The sequence below is a fragment of the Orcinus orca genome, chromosome 7 (genome assembly GCF_937001465.1).
Source record: "Orcinus orca chromosome 7, mOrcOrc1.1, whole genome shotgun sequence".
Lineage (NCBI taxonomy): Eukaryota > Metazoa > Chordata > Mammalia > Artiodactyla > Delphinidae > Orcinus > Orcinus orca.
The window spans coordinates 31,325,632-31,345,959 of record NC_064565.1 but is presented as its reverse complement, the minus strand read 5'-3'; the positions used below and the strand labels follow the sequence as shown (position 1 = coordinate 31,345,959).

Here is a 20,328-nt window from a genome sequence, read left to right as displayed (position 1 = left end):
AATATGATGGTAGCATATGTGACTGCCATCAATTATGATCAAATATGACTACCCTAAAAATGTTTGCTCAAAGGCAGGTTAAGCTAGGAAATTTGGGGCACCTTTGAAACAGCATGAAACAGATTATGAAACATATATACTGATGTCTCTCAAGTCACATATGTATCTGGGCTGTAAAGTACACAGTCACCTAATTAATATCTTGATAAAGGGTGAACATACATTTAAACAGTCCCTCTTAGTTTTTCTTTCACTTTATATTTAAATGAGGGCTGTTTTTAATTTAAATTAAGCTTGATGTCTTAGCTCCCTTAACATAGATATTGATTATATTTAGAAAGTGGTAAAAGCTGGATATTTGGTCCTATTTGCTTTTTAAGAATCCAAGAGAATAAGTCGAAAATATAAAATTGAAAACATAAAATAGTTCATATAGTTTAAAAAATAAGCGACATAGGAATATGTAGCTTTGACAAATCAATGGAAAAAAAACATAAGGAGCAAGTGGCAGAACATGAACATATATGAACACAAACGTATATAAAAACAGAGAAAAGTGGGAAAAGAGGGAGGAGGAGCCCAGTCACACACAGGTGAAACCAGCATCCTTAAATCAGTACCAGAAGAAAATGTTCATGGTACAAGCCTTGCAGCAAGCAATTCTGAATTACTCAGCAGGAGTTGCAGGGCAGAAATAGACACACATGTAGAGAACAAACGTACGGACCCCAAAGGGGGGAAAGCAGCAGGGGGGTGGTGGTGGTGGGATGAATTGGGAGATTGGGATTGACATGAATACACTAATATGTATGAAATGGATAACTAATAAGAACCTGCTGTATAAAAAAATTAAATAAAATTCAAAAATTAAACAAAAAACAAAACAAACAAAAAAGTTCCAATGTCCTTTAACTAAATAATGTCACTTTTAGAAATATATTCCAAAGGTTACATAATAATAAAAAATAAAATATTTAGAAGTGAAAATGTTCAATGTAGTATTGTTCATAATATAGAATTGGAGATAAAAACCTAAATTCAAGTAGTTAATATATAAAATATAGCATATCTAAAAGATGAATGTTACACGATAAACAAAACTATAATTTTAAACTATATAATAATAGAGAAAAATATTCACATTTTATTTTAAAGTTAAAAAGCACAAGAAAAAACCTGCTTGTATACTATGAGCCCAATATGAAAAAATTGCATATGTAATAGGTCCTTCATTATACTTCTGTATTTTCTAAATATTCAACCATGCTTTATTGTTAGAATCAGAAATTAAAATAACACTACTTATTATCATTGTCAGGATCATGATAATTAATATGTATTGAACTGCTTACTAAGTGCCAGGCACTGTTCTTGGCCCTTGAATCTTCATAACAATGAAAGTACGATTCTCTTTAACTGTGCTGCTGGCTTCATGAGTCATAGTTACTGGTTCGTTTGGACCATATGGTGAGAGCAGTACTGAACCATTTAGTCTTATAGCTCTCTAAGCTAATGTCAGAAGGCTTGAGTTGGCTTACTTATATTCACAGAAAAGACAAAAATGTTTCAGTCTCATCTCCACAATGTTGGCTAAAAATGAACGTTCCATAAATATAAATAGATTGTGACCTATAATTTGAAACATGTCAGAATATATTAAATAGTACCTGGGGGGAGCTGGATAACGCCCACGGTTCTTTATTTTCTTTGTCAGGCTTTGCTCAATAGTTCTCTGTAATCTTTGTAATACTTAAGACTACCCAACAGCTATAGTCAACTTGCTAAAATTATGTATAAATGGGCACTCACTTTCAGTCCAGGAAAACATTATATTAAGTGGAAAAGTAGAATGTCAAATCTCTTTATCAAAAAGACTAGCAATTTTTTAAAGCATTCAAAACTTTTATTACTTGAATCTAAGTCAGAAGTGAAGACAGATTTCACCAAGGAGAGCAGTCTTGGGGGTTAGAGGTCAGGAGACAGGCTTTCGGATTTTAATCCAGTAAGTAACTGAATGATGCTATGATGATTTGTTTCTTGGCTTATTATTTTATTCTGTAGGAAGGAACAAGAACGTAGCTTTTGGGCTTCCCTGGTGACGCAGTGGTTGAGAGTCCGCCTGCCGATGCAGGGGACACGGGTTCGTGCCCCGGTCCGGGAGCATCCCACAGGCCGCGGAGCAGCTGGGCCCGTGAGCCATGGCCGCTGGGCCTGTGCATCCAGAGCCTGTGCTCCGCAACAGGAGAGGCCACAACAGTGAGAGGCCCGTGTACCGCAAAAAAAAAAAAAAAAAAAAAAAAAAGAATGTAGCTTTTGTCCAAATAGTAAAGACGTTTTTACTAAAGATGCTTACTTTTAGATAGCATTTTCAGAGAACATTAAATGTAAATGTGTATAAATATGCCCTGCAGTTTAAATGTCAATTAAATATTTTTATTACTTAGACTCAATGTGTGTGTCAGACTATTTGAACTAAACAATGACTGAATGCATAGAAAACTAGTTAGGTATAAAATGTTATAACCAGGGACAAAAATTTACAAGCACAAGACCAAGTTAAACAAGGTAAGCAGCATGGCTCACATAGAAAAATGAGTATGAATTCAAATAAATTGCTTAAAAAGAGAACCAATCAATAATGTTCACTAGCAGATATCTACCACTCAGAAATAATAAGTATAGTCATGGTCTCCTAAGAAATTCACATGTAATTACTTTTACTAGCATTCTTTCATCACAATCAACCACATTTTTTTCTTAAATTTAATTTTTTAATTTTATTTTTTATTAAAATATAATTTACAATGTTATGTTAGTTTCAGGTGTAAAGTGAAATTACAGCAAAGTAATTCAGTTATATATATATATATATATATATATATATATATATATATATATATATTCTTTTCCAGATTCTTTTCCCTTAAAAATTACTACAAAATGCTGAGTAAACCATACATCTTCAGGTGTTGTGTTTAGATAGAAAAAAGAGTTATAATTTATTTGTCCAATATTGAGCAGAGAGGTTATTTTGCCTACTAAAATCATACAATATCAATTAAATTAAACTGATGAGTAGCATTTTTTGTTGTTGTTTTTGGTTTTGGGGGGTTTTTTGCGGTACGCGGGCCTCTCACTGTTGTGGCCTCTCCTGTTGCGGAGCACAGGCTCCGGATGCGCAGGCTCAGTGGCCATGGCTCACAGGCCCAGCCACTCCGTGGCATGTGGGATCTTCCCAGACCGGGGCACGAACCCGTGTCCCCTGCATCGGCAGGCGGACTCTCAACCACTGAGCCACCAGGGAAGCCCAGATGAGTAGCATTTTTATAATCAGCTTAAAAACTGTTTATTAAATAAATCTAGCTTTTAAAGATACACTTACAGTTTTAAATCAAGTTATTGAAAAATGCCAACAACATACACCTTAATAATATTCAAATGAAAATATATGCTTTTGAGAAACATATTGATTGATATATTACTTGACTTAAACCTACCCAGCAAATTTTACTCTAAAATTATTAGCAAGTATGCAGTAATTCAATAATTATAACATTTTGAAAATTTTACAAACATAATTATTGTCATATTGTAGTGACTACTATAATTGAATTCTCAATTCAGGTGCCAAGGATTCTAGTAACTTCCTTAATTATATTATTTTATTTAATTTGAAACACTCTATGTGGCATTTTTTAGATGTAAGCTAGCATGATTAAGTAAGAAAACTAACATCTGAGAACATAGATTATGTCAAAAGTCAGTTCTCTAAGACATTGTCTATTATCACTGAAAATCATCAGTATTGTCTGCCCATATCAGAGAAATTTCTGTGAGTATATAACTAAAGATAGCATATAGTTAAAGATTCATTTATCTAGATGTAAATTGTAACCACGTCACATAAATTCAATGCTCATTTAACAGGGACTAGTGATAAATCTTTATGATATCCATATAATTACTTATATAATAGAAAAGATTTCATTGTTATGTATATTAAAATATACTGTTTTGAACTGATATATATAGATTACCTATAGGCATGTTTTGTTCAAAAGAATGAAAATGGAAAAAATATGCATCAGGATTCCATATGGAGTTTCTTAACAAAGGCAAATGTACTCAGTGAAGTTTAAATAACAACCAAAATTGAGGATTTGTTTAATAGCAATACTAAGAGTAATAATAATGCCAATGCTACTATTACTAATAAACCTACAATTATTGAGTACTTGCTATGTGGCAGGCATTGTGACAAGTGTTTTACCAGCACATGGCAGGCATTGCTATCACCATTTTGCAGAATGAGATCCAGAAGGAGATCCAGTGAGGATGTCTAAGTTTTCCAAAGCCACACAATTAATAAATATCTAACCAGGTTTCTTTCTCAGGTCTTCCTGATTTGAAAAAAAAAAAAAAAAAACAAGTAATTTAACTTTGTACCAAATTTATTTAATTACTATTAAATATTCTTATGAAATATTTTAGAATCAACCATTTTTACTGAGACCGTGATTTTTGATATATAAGGGCCATGCAAGAACAATGAAGTTTAGAGAACTCTATGAGATTCCAAGGCATTTCCATTTTTTCTTATGAACATTATAATCTTCAGTTGTGCTAACGGATATTACTAATATTTATCATTGACTATAGATGGTTAGTGATTCTAGTTATGTATTTACCATGTTTGACATCAGCTATTACTGGTTACCTAGTTAAATTTCAAGAGTTTATTATTAATTTATGTTGTATGAAAATTTGCTACAACAGTTTATATGAGATAAGCTTCCATTTATCTATAAACAGAAGTAATATATAACTACATTAACCTCCATTTATTATATGCATACATCTAGCAAGGCACTTTGTTAACGTGTAGTGTGGAACTTAATATGGCACTGGGAGAGCCTTCAGTCTAGTGAAATCATGTGTGCTACTGAGGACAATGTTTATGAGAGGAATTTTCTCTCTTAGGGAGTCATGGGAGGAGTAGATGAACCTGTTGAACAGGCAGAGATACCCACACAGGGACGTAAAACAGGGAGTGAGAATGAAGGTCTGAAATTTAGCAAGGAGAATGAGCCCAGAGTCAAAAAATCGAGACTGAGACATTCATATAGGGAGATCATTACTGAAGCCATGAAACTGGATAATATCACCAGAAAGAGATAGAAAGAGAACATAAAGGCAATTATAAAAGAGCAGTCAGAGAAAAAGACAGGGAAATCCACAATGCTAGTGTCTTAGAAGCCAAGTGGAGATAAAATTTTCAAGTGTAGATATTAATAAATGTAAAATTATGGAGAAAATTTGAGGAGGATGATGATTGAGGAGAAATCTAGATTTAGGAATTAAGAGATTAGAGGTAAGCTTTGCAAGAGTACACAGATATACAGTAAAGACAACACCAACATTACCTTCTCCATTCCTAATCCTTTCTTACCAAGAGGGAATCAGAGTTGATTTGTAGGAGCAGTACTTACATGTTGAGAGATCTGGCCTGTCTTCAGAGGGAACAAAGAGAAGCAACAGATTGACCCACTATTTTGTATATTAAAAAATAAAAACTACAAACCCAGTGAAGGATTGGAATGTGACTTTATGATCGAGGATTTTACTTTGTCATATATTGGTAGAATTGGAAGCAGTAAGTGTAGCTTTCTTTTGAAAAAAGCTCGAGAATGTACCAAAATTTGAAGTTATACAAGTAGATAGATGTGGCAAATATTAGGTTTGTTTTTGTTTGTGTTGTGTGTGTGTTCTTTCTTTTAATGTGTAGGATTAAGCATATTTAGAAGATAAAGAAGACAGAAGGACCCATTCTTCAAAGTTTAAAAATGTTGGAGTTTGAGATGAAGTTTGTGGGGAATACCTGTTCTATCCCAGCACTGCCACATAAACAAATTCAAATTTAATTGTATCTTAAATAAATAATGGAGATAAAGTGTGTAATTTAAGAAAATTTTCAGAATGATTTTTCTAGAATGTTACAGTGCCTTTGTAGACAGGGTCACAGAGTAAGTCATACCTGTAAGTGGTGAATCTCAGTAGGAATAACAATAATATTCAGAGCTAAAATGTAACTGATTGCTTTCTATGTGCCTGGCACAGTGAGAAATGTTTCTCATTTATTCTATGTGATTCTACACAACAACCCCATGAAGTAGGTACTATTATTATCCCCATTTTTACACATGAGGAAATAAACAGAGAGCTGATATTTGCACATGGTCCCACACCAGTAACTGGCACAGATAGTCTGTGAATCCAGGCAGTCTGACAACCTACACTGTTAAAGTCTTAGCTAAGAATGCTATAGGAACTAGACTGATTAGAGCCAGCAAACCCCTCCTTCCCCTTCTTCCTCAGGTCAATTGATGCTCTTTCTGATTGGGCTACCTTTACCGGCTGTCAACTCCCCAGCTCCCTGGATGCATCACTGCTATAAATCCATACCTTAGTCATTGTAACAGTGCTGTTTCCTTTTCAAATGTCAAAATCAAATTCAGCTACCTAAAAAATATTTATAAAATGAATCCAGTGCAACTTGTTAGGGTGCACCCAGAGCGATTCTTGAAAATATTAGCTGGAACCCGTTATAAAATTCTGCAGCTGATGGTTCATTTCCCATCAGCAAACAAAAGATCTGCTGTATCACCACACTGTTTCAAGTTACATAATATTCTCCTGAATATGAAGATTTATACTTACCAAAAATAAATCTCTTCAAAGGAAGAGAAAGAGGAGCTTTTTGAAAATAATTCAGCTGGAATCTAAATGATGAGAGGCATATTCTAGCTGGGGGACAACCTGGTCACTCTGCCCTAGTTTCAAAACAACTGTAGATGAGATGAAAGCATGGTGTCCTCTCTCTGAGCGACTGGAACAGAGGAATTTTCAAGTGCCTTAACAGGTTGGGTTTATTTCTTTCAAACTTCCTTTCACTTTTTTTACTCCTAGTTTCTTAAACAAAAAGAAAAACACCTAGAAATTAAGGTAGAAAAACTTAAATCTACAATGTATAAGTTGTACATTGTATGACACTTTTTCTGATTGTTCTAATGCATTTTGATTTCCCCTTATACTTTCTGTACTGTTTGTTTCACATTTAGCTCATGTTAATTTGTGTTCCTGATTGTATGTTCTATTTCTCTGGAAGTTGTTCACTGGTTCTCATTGATGTAGATGAATTACTTCTTTTATTCAGGGCTTTCATTTTCCTTAGTGACTATGTTCTAACAATTATCTATCTTCTTCATCTTCTACCATTATTCTCGTTTGTGTCTATTTGTCTGTATGTAAGCAACAGCTAGAAAACTCACTACTTTTATAAGAAAAATACTTAGCTAAAAGTTTTAAAGCTGTTTTCTGGCAATAAAAAAATATGAGGTTATTTTATACACATTACAGCTTTTAATGTATATAAATTTTACCTTGTTTCTTAACCTATTAATAGGCATTTATCTGCCACCAAACTAAAAACATGTATAAATAAGTTTTAAAGCAATAATACCCACTGTAAAAATGTATATATCTTTCTTCCTTGAGAAGCAATAGCTTCTAGCATTTGTAAGTGTGTGGAGACCTTTCAAAGTAAACTAAATAAATAAATTGTGGAGCTCAATTTATTCATTTTCTTGGAAATGCAGGTGGATTTTATTTGGAGACGTTTTATTCACTTAAGAATGCTTTTCCAAAAATATATATGTATAGAATTGTCCTTCAAAGTAGAATGTAGAATCTATGGCAACAGAAAAAAACTTTTATCCTTTTACACTTCAAGTTTTAAGCCTTACACTTAATGCATTTTTCTGACCATTCTAATTATGTTGCATGTCTACAATGGTGAGAGAGGAGATGGTTGGATATTCTCTGATACTAGACAACTAAATGAAATTTTCTGAGTCCTAGTTAACTAAGATCAATAACTGAATTTCTTTGTTATTCCCTTTCATGTTATTAGTTTATATTTGTACAACCTCTAAACTTTATTCTGCCCCCATTACAAATGGTAGCCATTCATTTTGCTTTGTTTTCCTTCACTTCTCCTGCAGAGATAATTCTAGACTCTATTTTCCACTCAGTTCTTGACAGTCCAGGCAGTTAGAGAGACTCATTCTTGATATAACAGTTAACTGTGTTACATTCAAAACACCTTAAAGGATTGTTCACCTTTCATTGTGATGTTAGTTCCCACAGAACAAATAAAATATCCATAGATGATCTGTCAGATTTGCTATTGTGTGCTATTAACATTAGATTTCTTAAATCATCTTTAGACTACAAGTGACAGTCCTTCACCATGAATAAAAATATAAAATGAAATAAAATAAGATTCAGTAAGTGCTTATATACTAAATTCAGTATGTGTATTTATATCAAATAAAATAACTAATATTCATAAATCTTTTTACAGATGACATGTCCACTTTAAACTTATTAAAATATTTATTTATAATAAGCCTAAGCTTATGTTTTATGTAGATACAGCAGTGATTGGTACCTGATGATTGAACACTGGGAAATATGATTGTCTCTATTTTATATTCTAATGGCCAACACAATCTGCATTACCACATGAATAGAACAAAAATAATTGAAAAGCAAAATGGACATGAAAACAGAAATACAAAGAATAACAGAAGCACTTTAAAGCATAAAATGTGTGTATGCATGTATAATTGTTCATAAAATGAGCTCTGATTATTTTACCTGAAGTGAACCTGAGCGATCTTCTAACCCAGGCTTCGTTGGAACATGGGGAAGCTGAGACACAGAGAGGTCATGTTACTGTGTAAAGTCGCAGATTAAGTAGTGGACAGACTTTGCCCCAAATACTGACTTCTTGATTCTTACCTAGTGAAGATTCCATATAAGTAAACAATTTTGTCAACTAATTGCCTTTTCATTACCTTTTTTTCCCAATAGGGAGACCCACCTGCAGCTGTGCACTAGGGTTCACTGGACCAAACTGTGGTAAGACAGTCTGTGAGGATTTTTGTCAGAATGGAGGGACCTGCAGTGTTACTGCTGGGAACCAGCCTTACTGCGACTGCCAGCCTGAACACACTGGAGACAGATGTCAGTACTGTAAGTGAAAGCAACACCCACAAGACAGTCTGACAGCAGGCTGTGAGCTGTACATTAAGTAATCTTATCACCTAGAACTACACTCCCTCCATTACCTCAATTTCAGCCACGCCCTATTTTTCAAGTCCACCCCCTATCACCCCAAATCTAACAATTCTTTACTTTGTTCTTCATCCATCTCTTATTTTAAAGATTCTGTTCTTTCCTTTCCCAGCTTAGATTCCATGGTCCATCACTGCAGTCATTCCCTTGTATACACCCTTAACAATCTTGCTCCCTCTCCCCTCTCTTGTACTTTTCTAGAAAACCATAGCCATGGTTAAATCCAGTTCTTCTTCTGTCCTGAACTGGCACCCCACTGCTGAATGCAACTGAAAAAAAAAAAAATAGACTGGTCTAACTTGAGGTTTTATTACTAATCTCATATGGGCATTTACTATGGTTTCCACTGTATTTCATTAATCCATTAACCCTCCTAGATGTCTGTGTCACATCTTCTCCTTTCCCCCCAAACCTTCAATACCTGTGCCCCAACTTTATTCTCAGCTTAGGAACTTGCTTCCTATTTCATTAATAAAAAAAGAAGCTGTCTAAAGAAAACTGCCACAAGCTCCCACCACTAGATCCCTCAAATTACTTTGTCCTACACCACATCCTTTGTCTTCCTTCTTATGACTAGGGACCCATGCGATGTCTAATGCTACACTGTCCACTCCTACATTATATCCCTCTTAGATACTCATGGACACCTCTCATACAACTGTCCCCTCTTTCTTCTGCCTTATCAGTGTTTTCTTTTTACCCACCTTTCTTTAGAAACTTTCCTTTGTGCTCACATCCCTTTCTAGCTACAACTTTATTTCCCTGCTCATTTGTTTTAACCTAAGGTATAGTTGCTCTACAATATTATATTAGTTTCAGGTGTACAGCATAATGATTCAGTATTTTTATAGATTATATACCATTTAAAGTTATTACAAAATAATGGTTATAATTCCCTGTGCTGTACAAAGTATCCTTATCGCTTATCTATTTTATACATAGTAGTTTGTAATCTGATACCCCTATCTTGCCCCTCCTCCCTTTCCTCTCCCCACTAGTTTGTTTTCAATATCCATGAGTCTGTTTCTGTTTTGCTATATACATTCATTTGTTTTATTCTTTAGATTCCACATATAAGTGATATCACACAGTATTTGTCTTTCTCTGTCTGACTTATTTCACAAGGCATAATATTCTCCAGGTCCATCTACATTGCTGCAAATGGAAGAATTTCATTCTTTTTTCGTGGCTGAGTAATATTCCATTGTATATATACATTTTCTTTATCTATTCTTCTGTTTATGGACACTTGGGTTGCTTCCATATCTTGGCTATTGTAAATAGTGCTGCTATGAACATTGGGGTGCATATATATTTTTCAATTTTTCATTTTGTCCAGATATATACCCAGGACCAGAATCATATGGCAGTTCTATTTTTAGTTTTTGGAGGAACCTCCATACTGTTTTCCATAGTGGCTGCATCAATTTACATTCCCACCAACAGTGTACAAGAGTTCCCTTTTCTCCACATCCTCGATAATATTTGTTTGTAGACTTTTCGATGATAGCCATTCTGACAGGTGTGAGGTGAGAGCTCGTTGTTTTGATTCACATTTCTCTAATAATTAGTGATGTTCAGAATCTTTTAATGTTAACCATCTGTATGTCTTATTTCAGAAAAATGTATTTTTGGGTCTTTTGTCCATTTTTTAATCAGGTCATTTGTTTTTTTAATGTTGAGTTGTATGAGCTGATTATATATGTTCAATATTAACCACTTATCAGCCATATCATTTGCAAATATTTTCTCCCATCAGTAGGTTGTCTTTTCATTTTGTCAGTGGTTCCCTTTGCTGTGCAAAGCTTTTAAGTTTAATTAGGTCCCATTTTCTTTTGCCTTAGGAGACAGATCCAAAAAATATTGCTACAATTTATGTCAAAGAGTATCCTGCCTATGTTCTCTTAAAGTCTTATGGTTTCAGGCCTTACTTTTAGGTCTTTAAACCATTTTGAGGTTTTTTTTTACATATGGTGTGAGGCAGTGTTCTAATTTCATTGTTTTACATGTAGCTGTCCTGCTTTTTCAGCACCACTTGTTGAAGAGACTGTCTTTTCTCCATTGTATATTCTTGCCTCCTTTGTAGTAGATTGACTGTAGGTGCATGGAGTTATTTGTGGGCCCTCTATTCTTTTCCATTGATCTATGTGTCTGTTTTTGTGCCAGTACTACACTGTTTTGATTCCTGTAGTTTGGAGTATAGTCTGAAGTCTGAGAAGGTTATACCACCAGCTTTGCTTATTTTTCCCCCCTCAGGATTGCTTTAGCAATTTGGGGTCTTTTGTGGGTTCATATAAATGTTAGAATTATTTGTTCTAGTTCTGTGGAAAATGTTATGGGTATTTTGATAGGGATTGCATTACATCTGTAAATAGCTTTGGAAAGTGTGACCATTTTAACAATATTAATTCTTCCAATCCAAGATCATAGATATCTTTCCATTTCTTTGTATCATCTTCAATTTCTTTGAACAATGTTATATAGTTTTCAAAGTATAGGTCTTTCACCTCCTTAGTTAATTTTATTCTTAGGTATTTTATTCTTTTTGATGTGATTTTTAAAACGATTTTTGTTTGTTTTCTCTTTCTGATATTTCATTATTAGTGTATGGGAAAGCAACAGATTTCTGTATATTAATCTTGTATCCTGCAATTTTACTCAATTTATTTATTAGTTCTAATAGTTTATGGGTGGAGGCTTTAGGGTTCTCTACATAGAGTATCATTGTCATCTGCAAATAGTGACAGTTTTACCTCTTCCCTTCCAATTTGGATACATTTTATTTCTTTATCTTGTCTGATTGCTGTGGATAGGCCTTCCAATGCTATGTTAAATAGAAGTTGTGAAAGTGGGCATCCTTTTCTGTTCCTGAATTTAAAGGAAAGACTTTCAGCTTTTCACTGTTGAGTATGATGTTAGCTGTGGGTTTGCCATGCATGGCCTTTATTATGTTGAGATATGTTCCCTCTTTCACCATTTTGATGAGAGTTTTTATCAAGAATGGAAGTTGAATTTTGTCAAATGCTTTTTCTGTGTCAATTGAAATGAACATGTAATTTTTATGCTTCCTTTTGTTAATGTGGTGTATCAAATTGATATATTTGCAAATATTGAACCATTCATGTATCCCTGGAATAAATCCAATTTGATCATGCTATATGATCCTTCTTATATATTGTTGGACTTGGCTTGCTAATATTTTGTTGAAGATTTTTACATCAATATTCATCAAAGATGTTGGTGTCTTATTTTCTTTCTTTCTTTCTTTTTTTTTTTTTGGTAGTGTCTTTGTCTGATTTTTGTATCAGGGTAATGGTGGCCTCATAGAATGAATGTGGAAGTGTTCTGTTCTCAATTTTTGGAATAGTTTGAGAAGTATATGTATTAGCTCTTCCTTATATGTTTAGTAGAGTTTTCCTATGAAGCCATCTGATCCTAGATTTTGTTTGCTGGGAGTTTTTTTAAAAATTATTATTATTATTAGAAATTCAATTTACTACTAGTGATCATTCTGTTCAAGTTATCTGTTTCTTCTTGATTTAGTCTTGGAGGTGATTTGTTTCTAGAAAATTGTCCATTTCTTCTAGATTGTCCAATTTGTTTGCATGTAACTGTTTGTCATTGGTATTGGTTGTTATTTCTCCTCTTTCATTTCTGATTTTATTTGTCTCCTCTCTTTTTTCTCAGTGAGCCTGGCTAAAGGTTTATCAATTTTGTTTATCTTTATCAAAAAACCAGCTCATGGTTTCATTGATTTTTTCTAGTTTTTTGTCTCTGTTTTATTTATTTACTCTTTGATCTTTATTATTTCCTTCCTGATACCCTTATGGGCATTTCAGGGTATATGACTCTTTATTTTTCTCTTGCTGCCTTTAGAATTATGTCTTTATCTTCAACTTTTGCCATTTAATTATTTGTCTTTGTATAGGTCTATGTTTCACTTCATCTTGTTTGGGACCCTCTGTGCTTCCTATATCTAGATATCTGTTTCCTTCTTCAGGTTTTGGAAGTTTTCAGCCATAAGTTGCTCAAATATATTTTCAATCTCTTTCTCTCGCTCTTCTCCTTCTGGGATCCCTATAATACAAATGTTGGTATGCTTAACATTATCACAGAGCTCTCTTAAACTGTTTTCACTTTTTTTAAAACTTGTTTTTCTTTTTGCTGCCCTGATTGGGTGATGTCCAATCTTCTATCTTCCAGATCACTTATGATTCTTCTCTATTACTTACTCTGTTCATTCCTTCTACTGTGTTTTTATTTCAGTTATTGAATTCTTCATTTCTGATTGGGTCTTTTTTATATTTTCTTGTTCCTTGTTAAAATTTTCACTGTGTCTATCTATTAGTTTCCCTATTCAGTTAACATTCTTATTACCAATGCTTTGAATTATTTATCTGGTAAATTGTTTATTTCTGTTTCATTATTTTATTTCATGGTTTTTCTCTTGCTTTTTCAGTTGAGAATATTTCCCTCCCTTTTCATTTTGCTTAACTTTCTCTGCCTCTATGAATTATGTGAAACAATTACCTGTTTCAGTCTTGAGGGTGTTCTTATATGGAAACATTTCTATACAGACTGTGTGTGTTCAGTGCCTTTGGTGGCAGAGCTGGATTTGTCCTGTATGCAAGTCATGTCTTTCCTTAGGGTGTGCTGGCAGCTATCACCTTGGTAGGGGATGGGGCTGGAGATGGAGGGGCTTCAGCTGGAGCTGGGTGTAAGGCAAGAGTTTCTCTCTGCTCGATGGACATATTGGCCCTATCAGGGCTGGGGTCTGATCCCAAGTTGCTGAAGCAAAAGCCATGAAGGTCATCCCCAAGGTACCTCAGTTTCCTTTAAGTGTGTGCTTTCCCCTCTCCCAGCCCTGGGACCCTCTCCCCAGAGTAGGGTAGTGTCAAAGCAAGGGGTTCTCACATGGGCTGTCAGCCCATGCCTGTCTCAGACAGAGGTTCAAGCTGTCTCTGATGCACTGCCTGTGCAGGCATCAGCAGTTATTTCCCTCACTCTGTTCAGATGCAGCTTCAAGTCCAAGTCTCCTTTGTCCCTCAAAGCCAATGACTCCCCATGGCCTCTATTGCCAATGCCCTGTTGTAGAATCACACTGCAGGGAAGGTGAGGCCTACATGGACTCTGCATATGTGGGGTGTGGGCTTTGGGAGAGCAGCCACTGTCAGAGATCTGGGTGGCTTCTGAAGCACTGCTTGAGTAATTGCCAACGATGGCCATGGCTGCCCCATCCGGGCTCCACCCTGTGACCTGTCGCCTCCGTGTCCCATAGTTAAGTTTTTCTCCCCAGTTGTGGCAGCCCCAGATTGAATGCTGCACTGTGACATGCAGCAAGCAGGGCTGGAGCATTTGCTCAGCTTGGGCTTGGCATATGCACAGAGGTGGTAAGAAAGCCAGCCGGGAGATTTCAATCTGCCATTTCTGCTCTGCCTTGGGGGGTTAGCCGATATGCATATTCTCCTCAAAAGCAGCAGTTCCTACAGCCTGTAGCAGTTCCTACAGCCTGTAGCAGTTCCTACAGTCCCAGTAGTCTTCCAACTTACCAAGGGGGCTTATCTCCCCTGTGTAGGACTCAAGCACTAAGCACCCAATCCATGGCTCTCACAGCTCACTCCTCTAAAACACCCACCCCTTGATTTCCATATGACTCTGCACATTGGAATGGACTCAACAGCTTTTATAAAATACAGTTTACCAAGTTACTTCCAAAGACTTTGATCCTGGTAGCCTGGAATAGGACATCTATAACATTTAAAGTCTTCCAGGTATTTCACATATATGACTAAGATTGAGACCCACTACCTAGATGATTTCAACTAATTGCATGGCTTTTAATACCATCCAAATATGAATGATTCCAAATTTATATTTCTAGCTGAACTAGCTGTTGCCTGAATCCCACATGTTTATACCTAAGTGTCTATTTGACAGCTTGACCTGGCTCTAAATTAACCTGATTTTCTCATCCAAAAATTTGTCTACCATAGTTTTCCCTGTGTTTGTAAAGGGAAATACTCATTGTCCAGGTCCAAAAATCTTGGAGTCACTTTTGACTCCTCTCTTTCTTTTATACCCCACCTTTATTCTCACATTTACCTTTAAAACATACCCAGAATCTGAATGCTTCTCATCACCTCTATTCTCATTACCCTTATAGAAGCTACCAATATCTCTTACCTGGATTATTACTAATTTATCTCCATGCTTCCTCTCTGCACCCTCTGTATTTATTCTCAAAACAGCAGCCACAGTTTTGTTTTATCCCCCCCAAAAAACTGATTTTCGATCTCAGTCACATTTACTGAGATCTTTCTACATCTAGGCACTCTTGTAATTACTTCTTTTTTTTTAAATAAATTCTGTTAATCCATTTAATCCTATGAATAAAGTAGCTATTATTTTTATTCTCATTTTACAGAGGAGGCTACTAGGGAGGCACAAATAGCCTCCTGAAGATCGATCACACAGTTACTAATTGGGAAAGCCAAGATTTAAGCTCATACAATCCAACCCCAGGGTCCACACCCTTAAAAATTACTTAACATTGTGGTCCCCAGATTATTTGATATCTTTAAGGACCTCACAGAGAGTGGCCTAGGTCTCTGTTCATTGTAGAAAGTACATGGAACAACATAGAATCAAACTATATATACTGATTTATTTGAGAATCAAAAATAATATTAAATATTTTTTCTCTGATATTATAGCAAGAGACCACTTCTGCAGCAAAGAGATTCAGTGTTTTTTTTAATCTTTATTTGAGTATAATTACTTTATATTGTTGTGTTAGTTGCTGCTGTGTAACAAAACAAATCAGCTTTATGCATACACATGTCCCCATATCCCCTCCCTCTTGAGCCTCCCCCCCACCCTCCCTATCCCACCCCTCTAGGTGGTCACAAAGCACCGAGCTGATCTCCCTGTGCTATGTGGCTGCTTCCCACTAGCTATCTATTTTACATTTGGTGTTTCCTTTCCTATATGTATATTCTTCTCATATTAGGTCAGCCTCTTTTCAACATATATAGATGCCACTACCCTAATCCAATGCCCTTTTCACATTGTTCACCCAATTTATCTCTTAAGTGATATGCATCACAGACCAGCAGAGTTTATCTGGCAAATACAGTCCAGTTATATGTGTGTATCCTCCTCACATGTTGCTTGCATCCTCTCATCTCCCACCTCTCAACACAGCATAATAGTCCAGCACAACTCCCATCTACTAACTTGTAGGGTTTTTTTTTTCTTTTCAGCTCCACATTTCCCACCACACTGAATGATGTCCAAGCGAATCAGGGCAATGCCAACCATGAACCTGCATAATGCAGACCCTACTTACTATCCAAACTATTTTTGCACCCTCTCCTTTATTCTAGTAAAACCACACTGATCATGCGTCTCCAAAGGTCAACTTCCTTGGCATTGTGGCTTTCTCATGCTGTTCTCTCCCTTTGAAATGCACTTTCTTCATATTTCTCCTCACTCTCATCTCTCAGTACCAAATCCTATCTGTCTGTCTCTGTCCAGCTCAAAAATCATTTCCTTTTTGATGTTGTTCATAACCACCCTCAGTTTGAATTAATCTCTCTGTCTTCTAAATTTTCAAGTCACTGCTTCTTTATTTCTTCTTAGCTCTATTCACTTTTACATAGGAGTATTAGTTGTGTATATTCCTTCTATTTGTCTGGGATGACCTCTTTGAGACCACACCCAACAGTGGCATTGGTCAAATAAACAAATGAACAAATACATAATCATAGATAAGTAAATGAAAGCAGTTTGGAGGCAAGTTTATAAAAGAATAATCAGTGTAATGCACAAAAGCTACATTTAATTAGGGTACAATCATATGGTATTTTTGTATGGAGCTCTTTCTCAGTTCCCAATTGGTCCATCATCATGGTACACCAGCCATTTTTTGTTTGTTTGTTTAAGGTGAAGCATCACCATATTTGATTTTTTTTAAACGAAGTTAAAAAAAATACTATGTGGCCATCATTATAATGATTTGTATTCTTAAAAAGAATAAATTCATTTGGCTTATATTTTAGTTAGCAACTTAATAGAATCACAGTCTGAGGTAGCCTGATGCATTATAAAAGGCTGCATTATAATTTTATTATCACTATTAGCAATCATAGCACCTTTTACAACAAAGCACTTATTAAAATTAACCAATTAATCCTTAGGCAGAGGTTAAATAACTTGCTCAAGCTCCCAGAGAAGTAATAGTACAGTCAGAATTGGACCCCAGAAGTTGTTGATCAAAATATCAACAAACATTCATGCTGTTCTTTGGCAGCAAAATAAGTCTGTGGACAGTATCATTAAAATGATAAATCCAACAGCTGACAAAAGCATAATAAATTTAGGATCTGTTAGATGAGAGTCGGCAAGTTTCAATGGACCTGGTGTTCCGTCAAAACTGTATCTTGCATATACAAAATCTTCTCTCTATAAATGAAGAAATGACAGAATGGTTCATTACAGTGCCTAATTAAAGGTCCATTAGTGGGAAGTAAAACATCAGTTCTTAGTTGTGCTGAGTAAAAACATTTCACAACACTAATGGCAATATAAAATCCAAGGTCTGAAAAGCAAATTAATTTTAACACCAGTGCCCAGGGAGGAGAGACAGCGATAAATAATGGCAAAAGTAAAATTAAGTATTCTTTTAGTCAAACAAATATAACTCCATTTCATGCAGTTCTGGAGCAAGGATTCCTTGTATACATCAACAAAATTATAAGTATGGCATTTTTCATTTAAATCTGGGTGTTCAGTATGAGGTCAACAATATTGGAGGTTTTTGTTTTTTTTTTTTACATCTTTATTGGAGTATAATTGCTTTACAATGGTGTGTTAGCTTCTGCTTTATAACAAAGTGAATCAGTTATACATATACATATGTTCCCATATCTCTTCCCTCTTGTATCTCCCTCCCTCCCACCCTCCCTATCCCACCCCTCTAGGTGGTCACAATGCACTGAGCTGATCTCCCTGTGCTATGCGGCTGCGTCCCACTAGCTATCTATTTTATGTTTCGTAGTGTATATATGTCCATGCCACTCTCTCACTTTGTCACAGCTTACCCTTCCCCCTCCCCATATCCTCAAGTCCATTCTATAGTAGGTCTGTGTCTTTATTCCTGTCTTACCCCTAGGTTCTTCATGACATTTTTTTTTTAATTAAACAGTAATTATATTAGGGCAGAAGAGCCAATGAGGACCAATTCAATCTGTGTCTAAGAGCCAGGTATTCAAATCAAATGGCAATCTGTTTGTCATCTCATTGATGTTTTCAAAGTCCTCTAGTGACCTGCTTGAGGAACCATTATAATGTCAATTTGAACTCAGTTTATTAGAAATATACCTGTATGGCTTGCTCCCACTTACTGATTCCAGTAAGTACAGACATTAAGTAGTATCTCAAGTTTATAAAATTTGGAGTATCTGACACTAATTCAAACACATCATCTATGGTAACTGGTATTAGAGCCATAGTCTATCAAGTAACTTATAAAAGTTATGAACTATAGTTTTGAACCTAACATATGTGAAGACACAATGGGATTATTTTTACCATTTTCCTTCCAGAGCAATTTTATTCCATTAGTCAGTTGGTCAGTGAACATATTTTGGAGTTTACAATGAGCCTCTCCCTATGTTAGCGTGGAGGAAACAGTGGCATCAGAGGTATTTCCTGCCCTCAAAGGGCTTACAGTCTAATGTATGATTCTGAAAAGGAAACAAATAGGGCTTCCCTGGTGGCGCAGTGGTTGAGAGTCTGCCTGCCGATGCAGGGGACACAGGTTCGTGCCCCAGTCCGGGAAGATCCCACATGCCATGGAGCGGCTAGGCCTGTGAGCCATGGCCGCTGAGCCTGTGCATCAGGAGCCTGTGCTCCGCAGCGGAAGAGGCCACAAGGGGGAAGCTTCCCCCTTCCCCTTTGAAGCATACAATGGACTGAACATTTGCCTCCTCCAAACTCATATGTTGAAACCACAATCCCAAAGTGATAGTATTAGGAGGTTGGGCCCTGGGGGTGATCAGGTCATAAGGATGGAGCCCTCATGAATGGGATTAGTGCCCTTGTAAGAAGAGGCCAGCTTGCTCTCTTTCTGCCATGTGAGGACACAGTGAGAAGTCTGCCATCTGCAACCCAGGAAAGGGCCCTCGCCAGAACCTGACATGGCCACCCTGATCTCAGACTTCTAGCCTCAGAACTGTGAGAAATCAGTGTTTGTTGTTGAGCTGCCTAGTCTGTGATGCTTTGTTACAGTAGCCAAAGCTCAGACATTGCCAGTACATCTCTTTGCTGTTTAATGACAATCATGATTTCATTAAACCCCTTGTGAAGATGTTATTCCCATTTAATGGCTGAAGCTCTGAGACTTAAATGGGGAAATGATCTGTCAGATACTACATACTCCATCAGTGTCAAAGCCAATGATGGAATTCAGGTGCCCTGATTTTTTTTTATGCACTAAAATTGTCTTTGAGGTAAAACATGTAATAAGGTGCATAAATCTTTACTGTACAGTGTAAATCTCCATGAATTTTTATGTATGTATGCACTATGTAGCCACCACCCAGATCAGGATGTAGCATATTTCCAACACCCGGTGAGACTCCCTCATTTCCATTTCCCAGACAATACCTTTACCTCCCATGCCCATGATAAACATTATTCTGACCTCACCATAGTTTGGTTTTTTTGCGTGTTTTTGAACTTTATGTAAATGGAATCGTACAGCATGTGTATGAGAGTCATCCATATTGTTGTATGTAGCAGTAGTCCATCCATTTTTTATTGCTAGGTAGTTTTCCATTGTATAACAATATTGTAGTTTATTTATCTGTGGTCCTTTGAATAAGACATTTGAGTTATTTTGAGTTTCAACCTGTTGTAAATAAAGTTTTGACTGTTATCACAAAAAAAAAGGAAACAAATAATAATTTTAATGACCAGTTTAATGAAACACAAAGACCAGCTCCCAAGAAAGAACACAGAATACAGCCAACAGAAAAGATTTCTTGAAGGAATTATCACCTAAGCTGAGACCAGAAGAAAGAAAAGCTAACCAGGTAAAGAGACAATGCATTCAGTGGAACAGTATTT

At 35.9% G+C, this 20,328-nt stretch overlaps 1 protein-coding gene across 1 annotated transcript in view; it reads left to right on the top strand.

The window, feature by feature from the left end:
* LRP1B (LDL receptor related protein 1B) overlaps positions 1-20,328 on the top strand; it is a 1,810,989-nt gene that overhangs the window by 1,726,745 nt on the left and 63,916 nt on the right. Inside the window, exon 84 of the mRNA XM_049711954.1 lies at positions 8,935-9,096. Within this exon, the coding sequence (XP_049567911.1) occupies positions 8,935-9,096 (162 nt within the window). The remainder of the gene's footprint in view (positions 1-8,934; positions 9,097-20,328) is intronic.